General features: G+C 37.6%; 1 protein-coding gene across 6 annotated transcripts in view; it reads right to left on the bottom strand.

The window, feature by feature from the left end:
* tlx2 (T cell leukemia homeobox 2) overlaps positions 1-23,556 on the bottom strand; it is a 30,385-nt gene that overhangs the window by 5,371 nt on the left and 1,458 nt on the right. For 5 of the 6 annotated variants that reach the window (XR_009064824.1, XR_009064825.1, XR_009064826.1 and 2 more), the window contains exons 2-3: positions 11,133-11,342; positions 5,800-6,037 (exon numbers count right to left, since the gene is read on the bottom strand). Coding sequence is in view for 3 of the 6 variants with exons in the window: in XM_057850405.1 (XP_057706388.1) it covers positions 5,800-6,037; positions 11,133-11,342 (448 nt within the window). In the remaining 3 variants the exon portion in view is untranslated. The remainder of the gene's footprint in view (positions 1-5,799; positions 6,038-11,132; positions 11,343-23,556) is intronic. The other variant, XM_057850407.1, reaches the window with a different exon arrangement.

The following is a 23,556-nucleotide window of genomic DNA, read 5'->3' as shown; positions in this document are numbered from 1 at the left end:
GTCCTGTCTTAGCATGCCAATATAAAACGATATATGCACGCATGAAAATCACAGATGACTCACGCAAGATTAGCTACTCCGGAGCCCTGAAACGAACAAAAAAACTGCATGGAATTTGTTGAAATCAACTCCACTGACTAATTAAGGCCGATAAAGACATGCCTCGGCTTGGGCATCTCATCTCCGGTTCTCGATTGGGTCCAGACATCCAGCCCCTTCGGTCCTCTTTACGTGCCCGCTATACTCGGCTTGGGCTCGGGCAGCCACGCGCTCCGACGTCTGCCAGTTTGTCCACTGAGAATGCGCTATTTTTGGCCTTCATTCCCTTCTGCGTGCACTGCCTGCCTGCCAGGGCCACAGCAGAACGACGAGCCGAAACTTGCTCGCCGCCGGGTGCTGGCCGATCGGTGAAGACAAATCAACCCCGCCGCCGTGTGTGACATGAGTCGGGGTAGTTTTGTGTGATTTTTCGTTTTCGAAAGGCGAGTCAAAGACCTGGAAAAGCGGCTCGTTTCGGGTTAGCATGTTGCCTAGCTGTCACGCCTCCTGTTTTGTTTACGCTGTTTCCTCCATCTCCGAGGCCGGGGCAGGGAAGTGACAAAAGCCGGACTAACTCTGGTGGTATAAAATACCGTTCGGGAGGTTTAAGAAGTTGGCAGTTTTGACCATTATGCTGTAATTTTGCCCTGTCATACTGAATAATTGTATTTTTAATATTTCATATTCCATTTAGCACAACATGTTATTTGTCATAACCATACCATTTATTTAGCAACTGGGGAAGAACAATTAGATAAAAAGAATGATGATGACATTTTGCTGCTCTCTGTCGCATTTTCCTCGTTCTGAAATTTCCCCCACAATAGGCTGAATTCTAAATGAGCTGAAATTGTTACCAACATCATCACCCAGCTGGAGGTGCTAGATCGCGTTAATGACAGGCGAGGCTAAATGGCAGATTAAAAGACTCATTTCTCGTCATCTGTGCTTTGCCAAATTTTTGTATATAGTTGAATCGTCTCAAAATATGATTTTAATTTACATAATAATGCTATTTACGACTTTTTTATCCTGTCACAGGCACTTTAAGTCTTTAATCAATATCCAAAGAAAAAATAATCATCAGGCTGCCATGAAATGCTGTGTGAATGGCAAGAAGAAGAAAATGATTAGGGCAAGTAGTGGCCTCACGCAGGCGCACGCAGCAACCTGCCGCCATTAGCCACACGTTATTTCTAACAGCATTATAATAATGTGGTTGGCTGCCTGCTGATTCGATCACCATCTTGTTAGTTAGCGAGCTCGTCACGCAAGCGCATCCCTCATGTTGCAGCGAGCAGGTGCGCAACGCCAGCACCGCGGCAGCATCAATCCTGGTCAAACGAGGAAGTGGGTTAAGGCCTCGGCAGTCATCAGTTGTGACATGCCATTTTGTCCATAGTTTAAAGCATCAAAACTGGATTTTTCCTATGATTACAACTACCATAATATGGTTACGTAAATGTCAATGTTAATACTGAATACTATAAACTCCACTGTACACTGGTTACTAGACTTTAACCCGTTCTGTGATAGTATTTAATCTAAAACGCACATATCTCAAATTATCCTTCCTCATTACAATAAATGGAATGCCTTTAATTTGTTTCAATCGCCCCAAAAACATTCTATTTTTGATCAAGGAAAAAAAAACAGTCTTAAATTTGCTTTCAGCCCTCCCACTTCAAATGCATTGGACGTCTCGGAACATCAATGGCAGCCACTGAGTCAATAGCAGGTGTTTTGAAATTGATCAAATAATCTTGGAAAAATTATTTGAGGAATAAAATGGTTATGACTCAATTTTTGATAAGGACGTCGCCCCACCAATATGGCGGACCTGAAGCCATTTTGGTAGTGGCGATGAAATGTCTTTTCGTACTTGTGCCTAGAGATGGGTAGCAACGGGTTACATTTACTCAGTTACATTTACTTGACTATTGTTTTATAGAAAAACATACTTCTGATAGTAGTTTAGCCAAGCCATAATTTTTACTTAGAGTAGTAGATTTGTGAAGAAGAAATGCTACTCTTACTCCACTACTTTTGGCTACACTAGTTGTTACATCTTTATTCTACATCTTCATTCTTTATTAGATTTTACCTTTTTTTGCCAGAAATGCCAACAGTGGCTCAACCAGTTTCACGAATGAGACGGTGCAATAATAATCAAATGACGCCATTATACCAATCAGACTTTCGTTGTATGTTCACGCCGATCAATCACGTGGCGTTTTTCAAAGCACCGTAATAAATTAAGACTCCGCCTCTCCCCCAGTTTTTTTTTTTTTTTTTTGGGGCACCGATTGACCACGGAAAACCGGAGGTACGATCAAGTTTAGTTTCATAATAGGAAATAAGTTTTCTCCACTAGCGGGCACTCAAGCTCTTTGGACGAATAATGGTTAATTTCTGTAGATTTGTTCTCTTGCTGGAATTCAATGTTTTTCTTTTTTGTTGTTGTTGTATTTCTTTGGCTTAGTGTGGTTATGTAATAATATGTTATAGTAAAGTATAATAATAACAGATCATATAGATAACTGTGTGCTGAGAAAAAAATACTATTGTTTAAAAAAGAAAAAATCTAACAACCTAAGCAGTTACTCACAATGTTACTCATTACTTTTCACCAGATACAGTGATCCCTCGCTACTTTACGCTTCAAACTTTGCGCCCTCAGTCCATCACGAATTTTTCTTCAATTAAAAAAATCAATAAATAAATGCAGTGTTATATAGAATTCTCCCGATCCGATCACGTAGTCTCTTACTCTCGCTCCTGCCGTTTTTCTTGGTCAGGCAGTGCACTGGAGTTGCTTATTAAGGTTAAAGGGGATTGACAGACACTAAGGTTTGATCTTACGATAGGTGTTTGGAAGCCGAAACTTCAAAGCGCTGCATGCGTCAATCATCGTTAAACTTGTTAAACAGTTGCTTTGGCAACTCGTTGTTTTTAAGTGAGAAGCTTGAGCAGATTTGAGTGAACGCGCTCAATGAAGCATTTAATAAAGACATGCATTTTTCTACTTTATTCTAGTTTAAAAATAATTCATTACTTTATTCTTGTTTAAAAAATAATAATTCGGTGGGATAGTAACATGTTTAAAACATAATAATTATTGCATTTGAAGTCCTTAAAAAAACATTTACTAAAAATATATAAATACTTAAGTTTTTTTGTTTTTTTTAAATTATACTTTCAAGGAAAAAAGTGAAAAACATGTCTTACTGTACATGTATCTGTTTCAAATGCTAAATCTGAATACATTGAATACACCCCCCAAAAAAATAAATATTTTTTTTATTATTTTGTCATTAATGTCATTATTATTTTTTTCTGGTCCGCATTAACCGCGAAAAACAAGGGATCACTGTACTTTTTTACTTCTACTTGAGTACATTTTTTGGACGACTACTTTTACTTGAGTAATATTATTCTGAAGTAACGTGTCTCTTATTTGAGTCTAATTTTTGGTTAATATACCCATCTCTGTTTGTGCCATGAATTGAAATGAGTTTATCACTAGTAGACGTCCAATCTATTTGGAGAGGAAGGGTTGGCAATACTGCCAACCCCTCCTAAAGGCAATGGCAGACAATGAGTTGAGCAGTGGTTGACCTAGCCATGATGGCAATTACTTTGCCTTCAAGAGGGTATGCAGCAATTTAGTATTAAAAGAAAAAAAAAAAACATTTTAAAAACGTTCTGCATCAACCAGTACCACACAGCCAGAAATCTGAATCGGTTCCAGGAGCCAAAAAATGGTATTGGTGGATCACTAATTTCTATAAAACACCTATAAGTGACAGTATCGCCCTGTAAACACCACTCTTGTTTGCTGACCGACTAATAAAAGAAATAAAAATAATTGTTTTTGTGCGAACATGCCATAAAAAAGCAGCTTCAAATAAACCTTTAAAAGGCTCTGGCATTTAAGGGTATGAGGTAATTGGATTTACCACTCATTCACCTCTAAACGATTGCAAACAGCGGCAAGAATGAAGAACGGGGAACACACTCGTGCAGCCTATGAGAACCTCTCTCCGGTGAGTGGCTTTGAGTATTGCTGCGGACAGCAGCTTCCTAAAAGGCCTTTTAGGAGGCTCCGGTAATTGTGCTTGGTCAAGCGAACTGGCCTCCGCCAGCCGCCCAGCTAAGCAAAATAAAGAGGCGCACGCCGTGTTGTGAGGCGCCTCTGACGCTTAAACCGCGACGGCCATTTTGTGCAACAACAGAAGCGACTTTGGAACCGAGGGCAAAACAAGAGTATCCATTTAGGGCTAGAGGAAAGTGCACATGCTGTTATGATGGCTCGCCACAAAACTGTTGTTCTTGAGTTCTAATTATATAAGATGCTTAACAAATGGATTAGACTGCTTGTCATCAAGAGACTATCGAGCATCATCAAATGCTTTAATGGCTATTCTATTTTCAATCTCAATCTTTGAGCATTTTCAACAGGAACGATAAATGTTTTAAACTAAATCCTTCAAGCTTATAACCAGTGTTGGGCATGTTACTTTAAAAAAGTAATTAGTTATAGTTACTCACTACTTCTTCCAAAAAGTGACTGAGTTAATAACTGAATTACTCTATAGTATAAGTAACTAGTTACCAGGGAAAGTAACAATTTCCGTTACTTTAAAAAGAAGTTGCTGTAAGTCAAAGAATTTGAAATTTTCTGAGCAGTATTCGAGTCAGTTGAATAGAGAAGAACAGACAGGTAGTTGTGTTATAGAACCCTGTAATATTTATTGCACCTCACCAGCAACAGATTTATCCTACACTTGAAGTGCAACAAAAATAAACAGATTTGAATTGCTTACCACAGATGTCGACAAAAGCTTTGCCCCGGGACATAAATTACACTTTACATGCACGTTATTTCCTTTAATTTCGACCAACTTGAAATAGTGTTTATATCTCCACCTCGTAAAGGACACATTTCCTCTGACTTCTCTAACATCATATCCCTCTGCATCTGTTTTGCGTGTGTGTGTTTGCCGCACGCGCTGTTCCAGTTTGTGTGTGAAAACACCGGCTCTGAAGTACGTGCGCTATTGGGCTCGAGCGTTTTCGTCACAGAATGGGGGATTACGTGAGATTTGACAACAACGCAGCCATATTGGAAGCAGGTCTGGCTCACAGGACATTAAACTTAACTTGCCAGTTTGATAAAGAGACAAACTCGTTACTAAGGCGAAGAACAGATATGTGATCAAACTTAAGTATGTGAAAAATGTTAACTCTTACGAGCAAGCCGAAGACAAATGGAGTAAAGATGTTGACGGGCTTCCACAATTACGCGAGATGGACATTCTGCTGTATTTATTGTTTTGTGTATGTTACTAAAGTCATCAGCGATTCCGAAATTATAAATCGCTACAAAGCTACGAACAGTTATGCTGCGGATGGGTGCAGGACCTGCACATTGTGACCGTATCAAACGGCAACTCCATCATTCTTGCAAAGGTAGGCTATGTCTGTTTACTATTTTCATTGCCATGAATCTGAACGCACCCAAAGTCTTGGATGACAAATAGACAGAGCAGAGTAGACTCGCTACGGTTAGTAGTTTCTTCAATTTATTCAAAGTAAGTAACGCACCGCTTTTGACCGTCAGTAACGGTAACGGCATTGTAACGCCGGAAAAAATAACTAGTTAGATTACCCTGTTACTGAAAAAATAATGCCGTTATGTAACGGCGTTTCCCAACACTGCTTATCACTAATGCAGCAGCATCAAGTCAGAGACCTTACCGCCATTTTGTCCTCCTGTTCTGAAACCACGTCTTGACTTGGGCGTCCGTCATCTTGAGGGCCTTGGCCAGGGTGGCCCGCTCGGCCGACGCCAAGTACTTTTGCCGGTGGAAGCGCTTTTCCAGCTCGCAGATCTGCACCCGACTGAAAGACGTGCGGGGCTTTTTCCTCTTGGGTGGCGTTCGGTTCTGGTACGGGTGCCCGATGCGGCGGGTCACGGAGAAAGGCGACAGGGCGGCTGGAAAACAGGGAAATGCAGAGGCGAGTTGTGTTTGTGTGTCAAACATAGGAGTGGGTGATCTGACGATATGGCGATACAACGATTATAGATACATTGGTCGGGAAATCATTCTAGGATATTCTACAAACAACTAATAAACAGAAAAACAAGCTTCCGCTGTGAATCAGAATGAGTTTATCACTAGTAGACGTCCAATCCATTTGAAGTGGGAGGGGTGGCAGCGAATGAACATCATTCGCTGCCATCCCTCCCACTTCAAACGGATTGAATGTCTATGACTGTCAGTGGCAGCCAATGCCAGGCAATGAGTTGCAGAACAGGAAGTGACCTTGGACTCACCCAAGTGAATAGGCAGTGGCTCAAACCCAAGAGGAAATGACTTGTAAATAAACAGCAAGTGACCTGTAACTGTCCCGATAATCGGACAGAATGACTACGAATGCTGTGGTTTCGAATGAACGAACGTTCCCAGTCTAAATAGATTGGGCGTCAAGCACCGTCAATGGCAGCCTTAGAGTTAACTGAGACACTATTATGGTGGAAGATTTTGGTAGCAACTTGTTGGTTCCTTTTTTTTCGTTTTGTTTTTAAACATTGCCACTTTTTTAAAATGATATCTTCATTCTTGGCAGGAGCATATCGATAACCTTTTGGGATACAAAGTACCACGATATAACACCATTTCGATATTTTGTCACACCCCTAGTCAAACAAGAAAAAGATTCTATCATTCTGTAACTTTTCAGTTTTGGTCGATTTTAGCGGCGCCGGTGGACAAAAGCGGTAGTGTTTTGCCTTAACCCTTAAATACCTGCAACATGAAGCAATTATCAGAGAATCCCAAAATTTGAAAGGTCCTAATCAAACCTTTTTTTCAAATTTGTAAAATGAAAAGGCAAAATGAATATGTGTAATAAGCGCTCTAATATCTATAACCCGTGCTAAATCCTGTTTTTTTTTTTTTCTCATGGAACCTGCAGATGCATGTGTTGACTTGCATCCATCATTTTTTTAAAAAAGAAATGTCAAAATTCTGAATTAGCCTCAAAATCATGAAATTTTAGGTGTATCAAATGTTATGCATTTGGCAATAAAGGGTTAAGGAAGACTGCGTTTCCCATGAGGACCAGTGCACACCAGCAAGGTGTTGTAAAATCATCAGTCTATCAAAAATCAATCTCCCAGTCGCCTGCGGATGGGTTAAACGACATTTCTGTTTCCAGCAGCTGTGTAAAGGATGAATAGTAATCAGGTAATGAATCCAGCTATGGCTAAACAATAGCATATGACGGTTAGCAACCGTGTGGATTAGAGTGGCTAAAAGGGGAAGTGCCGTGTGCCGTAAAGCAGCCGCCACATTTGTAGTTTTTTGGTGTGGCACGGTTCCTGCCACCCTTCCTCAAAGTTAGTGCTGATGAAAGCGATACAGACCCCCTCAAGATATAAAAGAGGCGTCATTCAACTAGTTGTCAGTCGATATATATTAACAAATATTTTGAAAATATTTTATAATCGTTGAAAAGTTACCTAGCGTTGCTTTAACTAGAGTCGGTTGAGACTTTTGGTGTTTTTCTTGGTGTTTTTCGTGGTGAAAACTTGACTTTCTTCTCTCTAATTGATGTTGTAGAGCTGTTATTAAACTCATACCCCAGAAAGAAAAGATTTCCCTGGAGATTTGCTTTGTTTCCCTGTTTTTAGCTGGATGAAGTGATTGCCAATTTTATGCTACGGTACATTACTGTACTCTAAGCAGAGTTAGACCCTGAAGGAGCATGTTGCAGAGAATGACTGTAATTATGATTGTCAGTAAATCAATAAAATCTCTCTTCTCAATCGGTCAAATTTGAGATGAAAGTGGGTTTCCTACCAAAAAAAGAATAAAAACAGAAGCGTGTTCCCATATGCGGACGGGATTGTAGAAATTGGTGTTGAAGACCTTCAAAAAATACAGATTTTTCTATTTTATTAAATTTCTAATTGAACAACAAAGGAAAGTTAATTTTTTTTCATAGTCATTTTTGTTTTAGATTTCATATAAGGATAGGGCAGGGTTTAGAAACCTTAGATACTCAGAGCCGTTTTGACCGTCCCCCCCCCCCAAAAAAATACTAGGAGCCACTAAAGCCCTTTGACTTACATGATTTAACATTTAATGAATTGCAACAAAAACACATTTTTGGTTTATCTATAGTTTGCTTATTGTCTGCACCAAGATATTCAAATTTAGTACAAGGTTTGAAACTGGATAATCCAATTTCAATTCAATTCAAATACTCGCTAACTCATTGGTTGCCAATGATGGTGATCGATATCCAATCGACTTCAAACGGATTGGACATCTACGAGTGATAAACTCATTTCAATTCATTGCAGATGCATGAAAAGACCTTTCACCGCTCTTACCAACATGGCCAACCTGGGGGGCAACATTCCCATCAAAGTCTGTGCATTGACATTAAAATGAAGTTATTTCTCAAACGATTATTTTATCACTGTCAAAGCACCTACGATTTACTCAGTGCTAGTCATTAATAACCTTACACGTCCAATCCATTTGATTTTTGAAATGTTTTTTGATGCAGAATGAACAGTAGGGGTGCTGAGATTGACCCCTGGGGAACGCCACAGCTCATAACCCATTCCCAGTTCAAATAGAATAGACGTTTACTAGTAGTGATGAACTCAATGAAATTCACAGCGGAAGGATGATTGGGGGTCTAACATTGTCAATGGCACTGAAAAAGTTCAATGCCATAATCACGAAGAGCCACAGCAAAAGAATCAAAGAGCCACATGCGCTTTTCTGCCATGTCAAATCTAGGAGTGTAAAGGCCGTTTCAAACTAGCTGCAGCCTAGTGTGAAGGGTTCAGTGGCAACCCATTCATTGTGTATTTGGGAGAGAACTTTGCGAAAGTGAGCTGCGGGCGGCCGTTTTGGCCGGAATGACAAGTTTGAATGAATTTTCAGAGCGCCGCCGCAGTGACTTCAACAACGCGTTCACTAGCAGAGGGTTAGGCGTGCATATATCTGTACTATCAGGCTGTTTCAGCAGACGATATACGCAGACGAAACCTTGATAAAGGCGCTTTTTTAAAAGGTTCGCGAGCTCTGGGACACTGGAAAAATGACTCTCATACCTTGCTTTGCTAAGATAAATGATACCTCGATGTGCGTTTGTGTGGAAATGTAGTTCACGAACAACAACAACAACAACAACAACAAAAACTATTCACCTTCTCACCAAAACTAGTAAAACTCTACACGGCTTATAATGCCTCCAGATCCTTGAAATAGGAAAAGCCACTGTTTTCCTGTGCAACAATGAGAAATAAACTCATTGGTGCAAGGGACTATAGTAAATATGCTGGCCGCATTTTACTTCCTGACAGCGTCTACATCAGGCTACGTTGCTCCTCCCATTTTGCTCTTGCTTTGGACCACTCTTCACACTGGGCTGACGCTAGCGTAAAAAGGCCTTTAAAGGGTATTAAAACACTAAGGGGCTGTGAGATATCAATAGAACCGTTATGTGGCAAGATAACAAATATTAATAAAGTTAACAAAAAAAAAAAAAATCGCATTCATTAACAATTATCGAAAATAGATCGAAAATTACGAACATTTCCGAAAGTATTCCGGAAACAGTCGAATGGGGCGGAGACATCATAATAAGGAAACAAAAGGTCGAGGCAGCTGCAATCGTTGTTTATCGATGAGAGAGTTGCGTTCGTGTTTTATCAAAAAATCGCTAAAATGGTTCAAACCTGTCATGCTATGTGGTCTACAAATAGCCATTTGTCGCAATGTAGTACCCATGAGTTCCCGAACGCGAGAAAAAGAGCTGGACTACGCAGACAATGAGTAAAGTTCGTCAGTGCTACGAGGGCTAATTTTGCAGACCCAGCCTCCGGCACGGTTTTGTGTGGTGCGCATTTTACACCTGATAGCTATTCGAACTATGGACAAATGAAATCAGGTTTTGCTAAGAAATTGCTGATGAAAGCAGCCACCATACACGCGCAGCCACCTAAATGTCCCGAGATATCAAGAAAGAGGACGACTGGCTCTGATGAGACCACCCCAGGCTAACCAAAGGAGCGGAGCAGCCAAGCTCGAAATGGCCAGAGTGAGTACTATTTTATAATAAAAACATATCACGCATTGGATATAGGACTGGACACATTTATAAATTATCGCTCGTAAAATATATAGAACAAATCCTCGAATCCCATTCATATTTGTGTCTGTTGGCAGAGCGAAAACCTATGATAGCACAATAAATGATAATTATTCTATACATTACATTATTTTGCGGTCACGGTGTATCAGCTTCACAAAAAGAAAAGCAAAACAAACCATTCGGTGTTTCCCACACGATGTTGCCGGTGTTTCATCAGTGTGATTGCTCCTCTCAATGATCCTTTCATTAGGCTGCATTGGCTTTCGTTTGGGCTCAAATTGATAACCCAGAATACCAAAGAAAGGTTCATAACTCTCCTCGTCACCATTAGAAGAATGTTCGTTACGTCGGATTCGTCGCTGCAACTAGAAACAAAATTGTCCGCTATCATCGCCGCCATTCAGTACTAAGCCGGTTGTTTCCTTGTATTTACGTCACGCACACAATATGCTAGATTTCCGGGATCTCGTGGGCGGGTCCTTTTAGCTTGACAATCGATCCAAATTTCTATCATTTTCTTGGTGTTGCGATGTGTGTAATTACACGAAGTGGCATGATATGAATCCAAAAGGCATGCGTTTATGGATAAATGATGGAATATTAGCATTTCCTAGGTGTTGTCATACCCTTTAATCATCAAGTCAATGACAATATGATATTGATTCTTTGGAAATTTATATGATATTTTCATACACAGCACTACAATTTCTGCCATAGACATGTAGTTTGCCTTTTTATGACATTGTGTTCGCACCATTTGTTGGTGTGGCTGTGCCTCACCTGCCTAAACCCTGGCTATTTTGATTAAAATGATTATGAGATATGATAATATGAGATGTTTGCCATTTTTTAGGACGTGTAGGGGAAAGTTGAGGTGCGCCATTGTGCATTCGTACAAAGCAGTGACTCACCTGGGCAAGCCCCCTTTGGGAAGGAATAGTCTGCGAGGAGGCCATTACCGTCTCGCAGGTGTGCGAGCTCGGGGTAATAGCATTTAGCTAAGGTCTCCACCGTGCTCCAGACGGGGACCCTTCCGATGTCCCCCTTGGGGAGAGCGCAGAGGGGCCCGGCCCCCGGGGCCCCTGCGGCCTCTCGTGTTCGGCTCTCCTCTGCCTGCTCCCCTAAAGGAAAGGGAGACACAGTGAGGTCCCGCATCTGGAGCACAGGAGCCAACCAGCCGGCTAGCCAGGCAGTCAGGCTGGGGGCCGTTCAGGCAACGGCCCCGCTTGGCTAATTGCATGAGGGGAAAGCCTGAATGATGAACAGCGTCAACTTTAATTACATTTACTCTTTAAATTTGAAACATCTGATGTCCACCATTTACTGTAGTACCGCGAGTGGCAAGTCGCATTTCTACAGATGATAAATACAAAAGCCGATCTACGTCAACATGTTGAGGGCTCACATGTAAATGAATTAACATCGATGATGAAAGTGTAATGCTAAAAATATGACAAAGGACAGTTAGACACAGTGTAATAAATGCAGATTAATACAAAAACCCTGCACAGGGACATTTATATCATGACCATGTTATCAGAATTATGCAAGCAAGTATATCTACAAATCGTTAGTAACGCAACTGTCTCAACTGAAATTTTTAATTTCACAGATCCTTTAATTGTGTTCTTTTTCCTCAAATTTGTGATTATAACAAATTTCAAAACTAATTAGCTAAACAGCTGTTTGTGCTTTCCAAAAGATTTACCCTTATTTAAAGTGTATTTAAAAAAAAATAATAATATACATCTTGAACTATCGTAAATGTATACTAAAACTAGGAGTGGGAACCTCTTGGTAGCTCACGATACGATACAATTTGCGATACAAAGCTCACGATAACGATGATCTCACGATACAACGATTATCGATACATTGGTCAAGAAATCATTCTAGGATATTCTACAAACAACTAATTAAAAGAAAAACAAGCTTCTAGTGTGAATTGGAATGAGTTCATCACTAGTAGACGTCCAATCCGTTTGAACTAGGAGGGTGGCAGCGAATGAACGTCTATGGCTGTCATTGGCAGTCAATGCCAGGCAATTAGGTAATTTTGGGCCATTTAAGGTCTCACTGGAAGGTGATGATACACATCTTGTCAAGAATCTGCATTGGACAAGGTGATGATGCTGGATATTTTGATATTTTGTCACACCCCTAATTAAACTGTAAAAGCCAAGTTTTTGCAGCCCCAGATTTGTGCACATTTTATTGCACACCCTGTAACTAGTTTGTTATGTCCAAAATGAGTAAATGTTTATTGATGTTAATCCAAAATCATCAAGAACTATAGAAAATATATCGTACAAAAGAATGCATTTTAAAATATCTGCATCCCCAAATTATGCAACAAGTGCTGCAACGAATAATCGATTAACTCGAGTATTCGATTAGGAAAAAAAAGATTCGAATTAAATTTTGCTGCTTTGAGTATTCGTTTAAGTGCCGTTTTAATAGTTTATTTTGAAAGTGTTTGCATTTAGTTTTATTGATTTGGGTGGATACACTACCTTCTAGTCTGCCTCATTTCACATGGCTGAATACAGGTGCTCCCTGTTAAGACCAACATAAGCTAAGTTTTTGTTAGAGCTAATGTTTTTTTTCGTAATTTAGTTTATTTGTATATTTAGCTTATTTTTGTGGGAATACGTGTCTGAACCATTTGTTAAGAGCATTGTAAAAAAGTTAGCATTTTATAGCATTTAAACTACCAGACTTTTGCTATGTAAGTTAGCCAATTGTTCTTTTGTTGTACATACGTAGATCCTCATTAATTTATTTATTATACCGTTTGAAGCTCAGCTCAGGTAATTTAATTTTTCATGTTCCTTATCTGATTACTCGATTATTCGAACTAATGGTTCATCGATTAATCGACTACTAAAATAATCGATAGCTGCAGCCCTATATGCAACCCCCCACTAATTTTCATACCGAGCACATTGTAGTATTCAATAGATAACATGTTTTTTCAGTATTTGTTTTTTTTATCTCAAACATATATTCAATAATAGACAATACTGTAGATGAGTAGAACTTCTAGAACCATGCTTTACACCTCAAGGCAAGATTCAAGCGAAAATACTAAATTGCTAACTCATATTCAATTCAGCAATTATATCTGTACAAATACTGTATATCATATCCTGAGTCTGAAACCAAGTTTTTGCACCCCTATAAATATGTCCATAACATTAAATCGATTTGAGTTTTTTCCAAAATAGGAAACTTGCAGGTCTTCATATTGGTCTTTTTGCATTCTTGCTTGTTTCACTTTCACTGCCTAGAGTATTTATAACCACTTATCATCTGCATCATAAAATATCTATGAATCCTGTCTATTTTGTCAGCCATGGGATAAACACACAATCAATACGTGTGTAAGGAGATCTTTTTTGGCTATGGATCTACTTGCCCACCCACTGGCCACATTCTCATTGTGACGAAGAGCAATAGAATCTGAAATTGCTTCTATGCTGTTTATTTGCTTCTGTTTTGCTCACCTGGAGCTCGAAAGAGTGTCAACATCTGTTCAGGCGTCCCCCCCGGGGGTCGATGATGCCATTTGGCACCGCTACGGTATGTTCAGGTACTCGCGAGCTTTGTGATTTCAAGACGAATCGCAGTAATTTCAACAGCGCCGTGTAAATGACAAGCATATTTAGAGGCATATTGCTCTATAATTACTCTCCCTGAACTCCTGCACTTTTTTTTTTTTTATTATGAACATCATCAGGTTTCACATTTCGTAATTGTGAGAATGGTAATTGTATCCTCCACTAAAAGATTTCTTCAGGGGGCGTGGGTGGGATTTTTATCATTAGTTTGAATCCTCTCAATGCTGTCATCTGAAAGATGTTCGATCATGACCTACTTCGGGTTTTCGAGTCAAATTTTAGCATTAGCCACTGTCTAAAGCTAACATAACAATTGTGGGCTGGAAACCACTCGAAAATGTTGACGACCAGTCTTAAAAATGTTTACAAGGCCTGAATTAATGAATTCACTGCCAGACAGAATACAGTGATCCCTTGTTTTTCGCGGTTAATGGGGACCAGAACCCGCCACGATAAGTGAAAAACTGCGAAGTAGCGCCTCCAAATTATTATCTTTTTTTTGTGTGTGTGTGTGTGTGTGTGTTAAATGTCTTGATTCCGATTTAGCATTGGAAAAAGATACATATAAAACATGTTTCTTTCACTTTTTCCCAGGGGTGAAAGTGGTTAGAATTTCTTGCCGGAACTCCTCGACGTGAAGGTCGCCACTGAGCCAGGAATTTTATTTTTATTTTTAATCTAATGTTTTTTTTTTTTTTTTTTTTTGGGGGGGGGGGGGGGCAAAACTACTGAAATGCAAAGAAAACTGTTTGGTCAGTTATTTCTATAACGCATACAAAAACTGATTTTCATTCAAAATTTTTGCAAAAAAAAATGTTAACAAAAACAGCTATAACCCCAACCTCCATCTCCTAATTTTTATTTTCCCTCATTTTCTCACATACTTAATGCCAAATCTCAATTTTAACTACTTAAGAACAGAGTATGTACGGTATATTAAAATTATAGATAATGTAAACATGTATTTTTGTTGTGTTTTTAATAATAAAGATATAAGTAACCCACACTCAGAAAAATAAGTACAAATGACTTATATTATGCAGAGTGACATGGAATATATTTTGAAGATCGCGCAAACATTGACTTTTTTAAATCATAAGGAAATGAATAAGTAGCCTAACATAAATGAACAAATATACCCAAAGTGCACATTAACAGCTAAGCTGTTCTGAACCTCCCCATCAGAGCAAATAAAGCTAAATATGATAAATAAGCCACCTTAACTTTCCTTGCCCTTAAAGATTTGATCCATTTTCTGTTGCATTGCCCTTTATTTATTTTTGACTGTTTCAGAAAACATGCACTTTTGAACCAATTAGAGCTAATTATCTGGTGATCACATGTCAGTATGCCAGCCAATTGAATGGATAAATGAGTCCAGGCGTTTTGCTTTGCTGCATGCATTTGCACATTGACGTGACTCGTCATCGTCAGACTCAGATAACTGCAGCAGCTGGGGAAACCTCCATGCCGTCCGTGGAATAAAATAAATGATAAATATCGGAATAAAATGAATAATAAATATCGGTGGAAACGGATTACGCTACACAAGCACTTTGTTATGCTTGTTGTTAACACTTGTGTATGTAAATATGATGTTGGTACATTGTTTTCTCCTTGGAGATTAAATGCATGTGTGGCAGTTTTGTGTTCTTTTGTTTTTTTTTAACAGCGTTTTGACAGTTGCCGTCATATTTTCGTAATCAAAGCACCGTATACCGAAACAGCTTTCCGGCCCTGAATCTTATACCGGAACTGCGTTCCTGACCGTTCCCGCCCACTTTCACCCCTGCTTTTTCCCCGAACTATAATTCAAAAAAAGACTTTAATGTGTATGTATATTGTAATAAATGGTTTTGTAAATTAGTGCTGTCAAATTTATTGCGTTAATGGGCGGTAATTAATTTTTCAAATTAATCACGTTAAAATATTTGACGCATTTAACGCATACGCGGATTGACCCACTCATGCATTGCCTCAAACAGATTACAGTGACGCCGTTTTTTGCACATTGATACCTAAGAGACACAGAAAGGCGAGTGGACTCAGGCGTTCATTGGACTGCGCCGTTTATTGGCATAAGCTTCAGCAACTCCTTCACAACAAACACAAGTATCATTTAGTGAAAGCACAACAAAAATAATATTCTTATCTCTCAAAAAAAATACTGTTCATTCCCAATTAAAATAGGTATTCAGAATACACATAAAACTTACTCGGACTTTGGTCAAACTCTATTCAAATATTTCGTTTAGCTCAACAAATACACTGGATGGCAATATTTAGTCACACTATACAAACTATCAGAGATCTCGTATGTTGTGAAGCCAGCACTCAAATGACCGTGAAGTACAATGGAAACAGGGAACTACGGCGTCAGTTGAGGGACAAAACACACTCATTGGCTTGATTTCTAAGTAATTTAAAACTCGTCATTGACACCTTGTGGTGTATTCCAATCACTACCCAACGTAGTTAAAGATACTGTGGAAGAACGGCAGGTATTTTTTAATTGAGAATTTTACAAATTTATTAAAACGAAAACATTAAGAGGGGTTTTAATATAGAATTACTATAACTTGTACTAACATTGATCTTTTAAGAACTACAAGTCTTCCTATGCGTACATCCCTTTAACAGAACGGATGTTAATAATGTTAATGCCATCTTGTGGATTTGTTGTTGTAATAAACAAACTTATGTTCAGTTTTGTGTCTCATCTTTCCATTCCAACAATAATTTACAGAAAAATATGGCATATTTTAGATATAGTTTGAATTGCAATTAATTACGATTAATTAATTTTTAAGCTGTGATTAACTCTGTTCAAAATTGTAATCGTTTGATAGCCCTAGTTTTAAGCAGTTCAAATGTAATAGTTATTTAATTTTAAATATGTTACTGTCCCACCGAATTATTTTTAAGCAAGAATAAAATATAAAAATGCTTGTCTTTATTAAAGGCTTCACTGAGTGAGTCCACTCAAATCGGCTCAACCTGCTCACTCACACACAATTGAGTTGCCACAGCTACTGTTTAACAAGTTAAATGATGATTGACACATGCGTTGCTTTAAATCTTCGGTTTCCGGGCATCTGTGGCAAGATCAAACATTAAATGTCTGTCAATCATTGTTAACTGTAATAAGCAACTCCAATGGACTGCCTGAGCAAAAAAGAGCAGGGAGAGTGATGGAGAGTGAGATTACTCGATCGGTTTGGGACAGCTCATCTGTATTTTTTTTTATTAATTTTGAAAAAAAATCCACACTGAGGGCGCGAAGTTTGAAGCGCAAAGTAGCGAGGATCACTGTATTGTGTTCTGTTGTAATAAGCACCAAACCTGAATAGGTAGTCTGTAATAGAACAGGGGGTTTTCACCATCAACACCCGGTTCTGACCTTAAAGTGTCTAAAATTTTGGGAAAAGAATTTTACGTTACTGCAACCCCCCCCCCCCCCCTTCCCCCCCATATATTGACACAAAAACAAAAATAAGACTGTTGATGTCACACTGCAGGCCAATTCTGTTTATTTTTGGGGGCTGGGGGGTATATTTAATATATATAAATGTATATATATATTTAAGGTTTCTTGCAAATGTGAACAGCACAATCCCTTCCAATGTATATTGATATAAGAAATGTCAGACAACCCCAAAAACCAATGTTAGACGAAAGATATGGAAACACTAATAAATATATTTGGGGACCTTTCATTTCAAGCAACAGCGCCACAAAACTTTACACACTGCGGCCCGTAATGTCATGTTTTTTATATTTTTTTGTGCATGTGTATAACTTCACAAGTACTGTAGAAAATACTGTACAAAGTTATACTGTAAGTAGTGGCCCTAAAATTGGCCCTGGTGGGACACCGAAAGACAAATCTGCTAGAAGTCTAGTCTGCTAGAAAGGATCCAAACGAATCTAATCTATGCTCAAAATCTGCTGTAACTATGCTGAGAATATATCATGGTCTAGGGCTAGGCTATTTTTTTAAGAAACGTAAAAATATGTCCTTTGGATTGGATAAGCAGACAAAGACTGCATCGGTGAACTTGTTCTCTCCTTTATAATTTTTTCCTCCCCGCTGGTTTAAACTGCTTGTAGGTCAATGCCTCCCTTTGCAGGCCTGCTGAGGCTCACAAGCAGTGCGTCTGGCCGCATAATGCCCTGCATTAGATGCTATTTCAACTCATCTGTGCACTAAATAAAGGAGCAGGCGCGTAGAAAAGAATCTTCCAGTCGGCCTCGCTGCTGGAAAAGATTGAATGGATGACTGGAATTTAAATGCAAGCAGATAAATGCATTGCTGAGCCACTGCCAGATCACACCTAAGACTTTAGGACCAGTGTTTAAATTACATTTTTTATCCTTCCATGTGACCATTAAAGAGTCACCTGATCTTTGTTTGTTTGTTTGTTTGTTTGTTTGTTTTAGCCGTTTTTATTTGATTTTATTTTTAAAGAAAAATATATTTGACGTAATAACTGTCCAAGCTGCTCCCCCAAGAAACACTTTTTTAATCAAAGACCACGTGTGAGGTCCAAAAAGGCTCTTTTAACTGTTCTCCTTACCTCAAAGAAACCTTTACGAATAATCATCCTTCTACAAGTCATTATAACATATTTCTAAACCCCCCCACAACCACCCAAAAAAGGAAACATTGCCAAGACAAGTCTCATTTAATTTCAACCCCAATAGAATTTAGTTAGAAACACCAACCTCAAGTTTTTAATTATCCACCAAGAATTGGGGACCCTATTTCCATTGCAGTAATCCAACTTTTTGAACCTCAAGAATATTAATGTTTTTGTCTACTACACTCCTAAGAAAGCACGATATTTTAAGAGAAATAAGGTTAATTTATGTTTCATCCAATACATTTTTGACCCCAAGAATTTTATTTTCCCCCCATTTTTTAATGCCACGTGCATAGTGCCAACATATTGGAAAAGGTTTCAATCCATCATAACTTAACAAAGCTAATTTAATATCTTTGCAGATTTCAAATTTCTAAGTATAAAAGAAAAACTAATATATATATATATATATATAAAATACACTGGGGAGAACAAGTATTTGATACACTGTCAATGGGAAAACCCACTGGCAGTGTATCAAATACTTGTTCTCCCCACTGTGTGGAGGAAAACACAGACAAGGCTGAAAAAGCAGTTTCTGCTCTTGCACCCCTCTTTAAAATAAACTGCTGTATTTTAAGCCTGTTGTGTTTGATAGAACAATATGTCTATATGCTGCCATAGCAGATTCATGGCGCAATAAGCCCCCGAACTATTTTTAATCTGTCCCTTTCACCCTGGAAACTCCCGTTTACAGATGTCACGCAACCGCTTTTGTTTCAACCTAGCCATAAAAAGAAGGTAAGAAATCGTATTCATTATTCGAAATGTGTCATTTTTAGCTTAGAATCATTAATTGATTTCTAATATTTAGCTTTAAAAAAAAAAAAAGACTTTAAAAAATTATTCACTCGCATATTTTAAACTTTTAAACAAATTACGTCACAATGAAAAAATTGGCGTCTGTAAAAAAGTCACAGATAACTACCTCATAACTATTGCTTGATTGTATTTTTTTATTATTACTGTCAAATTTTCCCCAATATTTTAGATGACAAAAATAATCGATCCAAACAAAGAAACATTGGGGCAAAAAAAAACGTTTAAAAGGGTAAATATACGAAAATGAAAACCTCTACTACTCCTTGGTGTCTGCGATTTCTGCATCGCGACCCTTGTGATATTACCATGTTTCACCCACATAATCCCCCCCAAATCCAGCTGTGGCTATTCACAGCTGTGTCTGTACATAGGTCACGGATATCTACCTCATAACTATCGCTTAATTGTACTTTTTTTGTTAGTGTGCATTTTCCCCGATATTTTAGATGATAAATATTCGATCCAAACAAAGAAAGTGAAAAAAAAAAAAGTTTAAAAGGGTAAATATTTGAAAAAGAAAATCTCAACCACTCCTTAATGTCTGCGATTTGTGCATCACGACCTTTGTTATATTACCATTTTTCACCCATAATATCACCCATAAGCCCGGCTGTGGCAATTCACAGCTGTGTCTTGACACTCAATGAGACATGCTACACAGTTTTTAGATCAAAACATGGTAAGTACGCGATAATATCTCGTTAAAATCATGGAGTATTTAATTATGCTCTCTCATGCTCTCACCTGGAGTCTAGGGGTTTATAAAAATATATTTTGTAAAAATGTCCTCTTGTTCAAAGTTTTTCTTCACTCAGAAAATTGAGATTTTAAGCTTTCCAATGATGTATCATACATGCATATCGGAGCATTTTGAAATTTGGTCAAACTGGGGGTCTCAGAGCGGAACTTCAAGTCACCTGCGTGTTTTCCGCCATATATATTTTATAATCAGTGCAACTTGCGTTCAGTGCCGTTGACAGTGATAGACGTCAAAACCATTTTGACCGGGGGGTTGGCAGCGATTGAACGATGGTCTGGACATCTATTTCTGTCAATGGCAGCCAGTGAGATAATGACATATTTCTCTCCCGAAATGCAAAGCTTAAAATCTTGCTCAGCAGCAATCTAAAATTAACGTGTTTTGTCTATTTAAAAAAACTAAGCATAAAACCAGTGTAGAGAATACGACGTGTATAATAAAAGCACAAATGTACTTCATAACACTTCTCGGTGACGGGGCGGCTTCTCCACCCCCACTGCGGATATTACCTTTTCTCCGGCAATCTAATAAATAAATCCGTGAGGGGGATATTGAAATAGAACATGACCAGCTAGTGTACAGTGCTATTTATTAGCATGTGGCGTTCAGAAAGCAAGAAGGCTGGCGTTTAGAATGCGTGCATCTTCTTTCCATTTTTCATTTATGGCGAGTCAAATTGACGTGATGGCTGCTCTGTTTATTGTCTCGGGACGAGTCTCGCATGGAAAAGCTTATTTAACGATAATGCAGCCAACAAATGTGGCATTGAAAGAATAGGTGAAGATTTAACAATAAATTAAGGAACTTTATTGTAATACAACATGACAAATTTAAATCCTGACATGATATTTTGGGATTATAAAATCGTCTCGCATACGTCATCATATACCCAGATAGCAGACCGACATTGAATAAACGTTGATTTTCCATCAAAATCATCAGTATGGTTGACATCGAAATTTTCGACGTCAAGTGACGTTGAAACATCGTTGTTCTATGGTATGTCAGGCGATGGTTGGGTTAACATTGGTATAGTTGATGAACTAATGTTGACAAATAGTTGATTTATGATTGACCGGGAAATATGATTGAAAAGTCATTGTATTATGGATGAGCGGGCGTTTTGGTCGAAAACATTGATTCAGCGTTGTTCCAATATTATTAATAATCGAAATGACGTTTAGGTTCTGTAAGGATTTCAACGTTGAAACAATGTTATTGAGGGTGCAAAAGTGACGTTGATTCAACGATATAAGATCGACAGCGGAATGTTCATCCAACATCTTTTCAACGTCGGTCTGCTCAGGGTCATAGTCAATAGAATTTTTTTTTTTTTTTTTTTTTTTAATTCTTCCTAAAAATAAAGTGAAAATATAAAATAAAGCTAGAATCTGCACGTAAATAGACGTTAAGATTAATTCATCATTGATGTTAACATAAAACGTCGTTCTTACAGTTAGAACCTGAAAAGACTTAATGCAAGGAATGTGAAATTTATATTTTTGTACACACCTAATGCTTACGAAATTGTTTTTAATACTTAAAAAAAAAAAATAAATGAAATAAAATTATACATACAAATTTTGATGCAAAGAAATTTAAACTATCACATCCTCAATAGTTTTTTTTTAAATTTTTTTTTTTTACATAAATTATTACTATTAAAAGTTTTCCCCGAGCAAAAGAAAAAAAGTAAATTAAAAAAATCTGGATAGTGATGTGAAAATAAACCATAAATTAATCATTAAGGAAATGTGAAATTATTTTTAATTTAATCATTAAACATTTTAACAACATTTTTACATAACATAATTATTACATTAATTAATGTGTCTTAAATATTGCAAAAACGTCTTTAAGTAAACTTGTTAGAATTTACAGTGTATGCATATTTTTTTTTAAAAATAAAAAATAAAAAACTCCCACATCGTTTGCTTAAAGAGGAAAATAATGTTTTATGTCCAAACATAATGACAAATATATATGAACCAGAAACGCAACGAAATTATTTCAAAATAATGTAACGTTACATTTTTTAACTGTCATGCTATGCTGAGCAAATGCTTGTATTTTCGCGCCTGTAGCCTTTTTTAATTGGACGCCATTTTCTGATCGATCAGACAAGCTACTTCATGATTCCGGTGACAAAATGGAGGAATTAAAGAAGATAGGCCCGCTGTGACTCTATTGATAAGGATGGAGTCCTAATAAGAAAGTGGAGCCCCCCCTCCTCCTTTCACCCATCTTTACATTAATAATTCATTACATCGAATGAACGGAATGGTCAATATTTAATAGAGGGGGAGGGTGGCGCATTTTCATCTTCATAACTGTGAGATCATGTGACACACAGAGAGAGAAAGGCACACTATTCTAATTAATAGCATCGTTTAAAAATGTTCAAAATATAAATTATGCCCCGGCTGCTTCATGCATCGTTTTTAAAAAATGCTTTCGGATAGATGAGCTTTTTAGCTCGAGCTTTATTACAATATATCTAAATAATGTAATCATTACAGTACAAACTGTAAGCAAAGTTTACATTGGAATGTAAGGAATACAATCCTGTGTCTCCAAAAATTTACACCAAAACAATTTGATTGTTACGCTATAAATTCAGGCATATAGATTGATAGAAATTATGAAGACATGTCAATTTTGGTAGGGTAATTGTAATTTTCTATCAAGGCATTTTTATATGCACGTTGCAAACTTTTCATTTGCTTTTCTTTTAGAGGTTAAATGAAGTTGATGCGGAAAAATATAGCAAACAAAGACATTTGTATAGTGTGCATACTGTATTTGGGTAAGTGCTGTTTTTAAGAAATGGTCACGTGGTTCTTTCAAAACTTGTCAACATTTCCAATTGAAATATGAATCAATGCAAATGACGTTCATATAGGGCCTGATTTAAAGCACGTTTTCAACTATTAAACGTGAAACACTTTTCACCAGCATTTGGGGCCCGTTTTCACAAAATGCTCAAAATAGATGATAAATGATTATTCTTTCAGGACCATTTAAAAAAAAAATACATATATTTATTTACACATATTAGAGTTAATTTGTTCTTTCTAATATTCCAAAAACATGCAAAAACACATTTTACAAGCATGTATGTATATTGTTTGACTCTTTCTGGAAGCCCCCCCCCCCCCTTTTTTTTTTTTTTTTTTTGTTAAGTAAAAAAAGTGTTTCTCGAAGCTTTAGTCGTTTTCAAATTTTGCAATGAAACTATGCCTAGATTTCAACTCTATTTATAAGACTATATTTGAATAAGTTTCCCGTGTATGTTTTTCGAATGCATGAAAAATACTTTGCCAAACACTTTTTAGTTATTTGGTTCGTGTTTTTCTTATTTGTATTTACTTTTTTTTTTTTTTTTTTTTTTGTCTTAACCCCCTGAAGCATTACAATAAAAACCCTTTCTTTCATACGTTTCAATTGTTTGAGAGAGTTTTAAAAATAAATTTTAAAAAAAAAATGTTAT

This window comes from Corythoichthys intestinalis, chromosome 11 (assembly GCF_030265065.1).
Source record: "Corythoichthys intestinalis isolate RoL2023-P3 chromosome 11, ASM3026506v1, whole genome shotgun sequence".
NCBI classification, from domain to species: domain Eukaryota; kingdom Metazoa; phylum Chordata; class Actinopteri; order Syngnathiformes; family Syngnathidae; genus Corythoichthys; species Corythoichthys intestinalis.
This window is presented reverse-complemented; position numbering and strand designations above follow the sequence as displayed.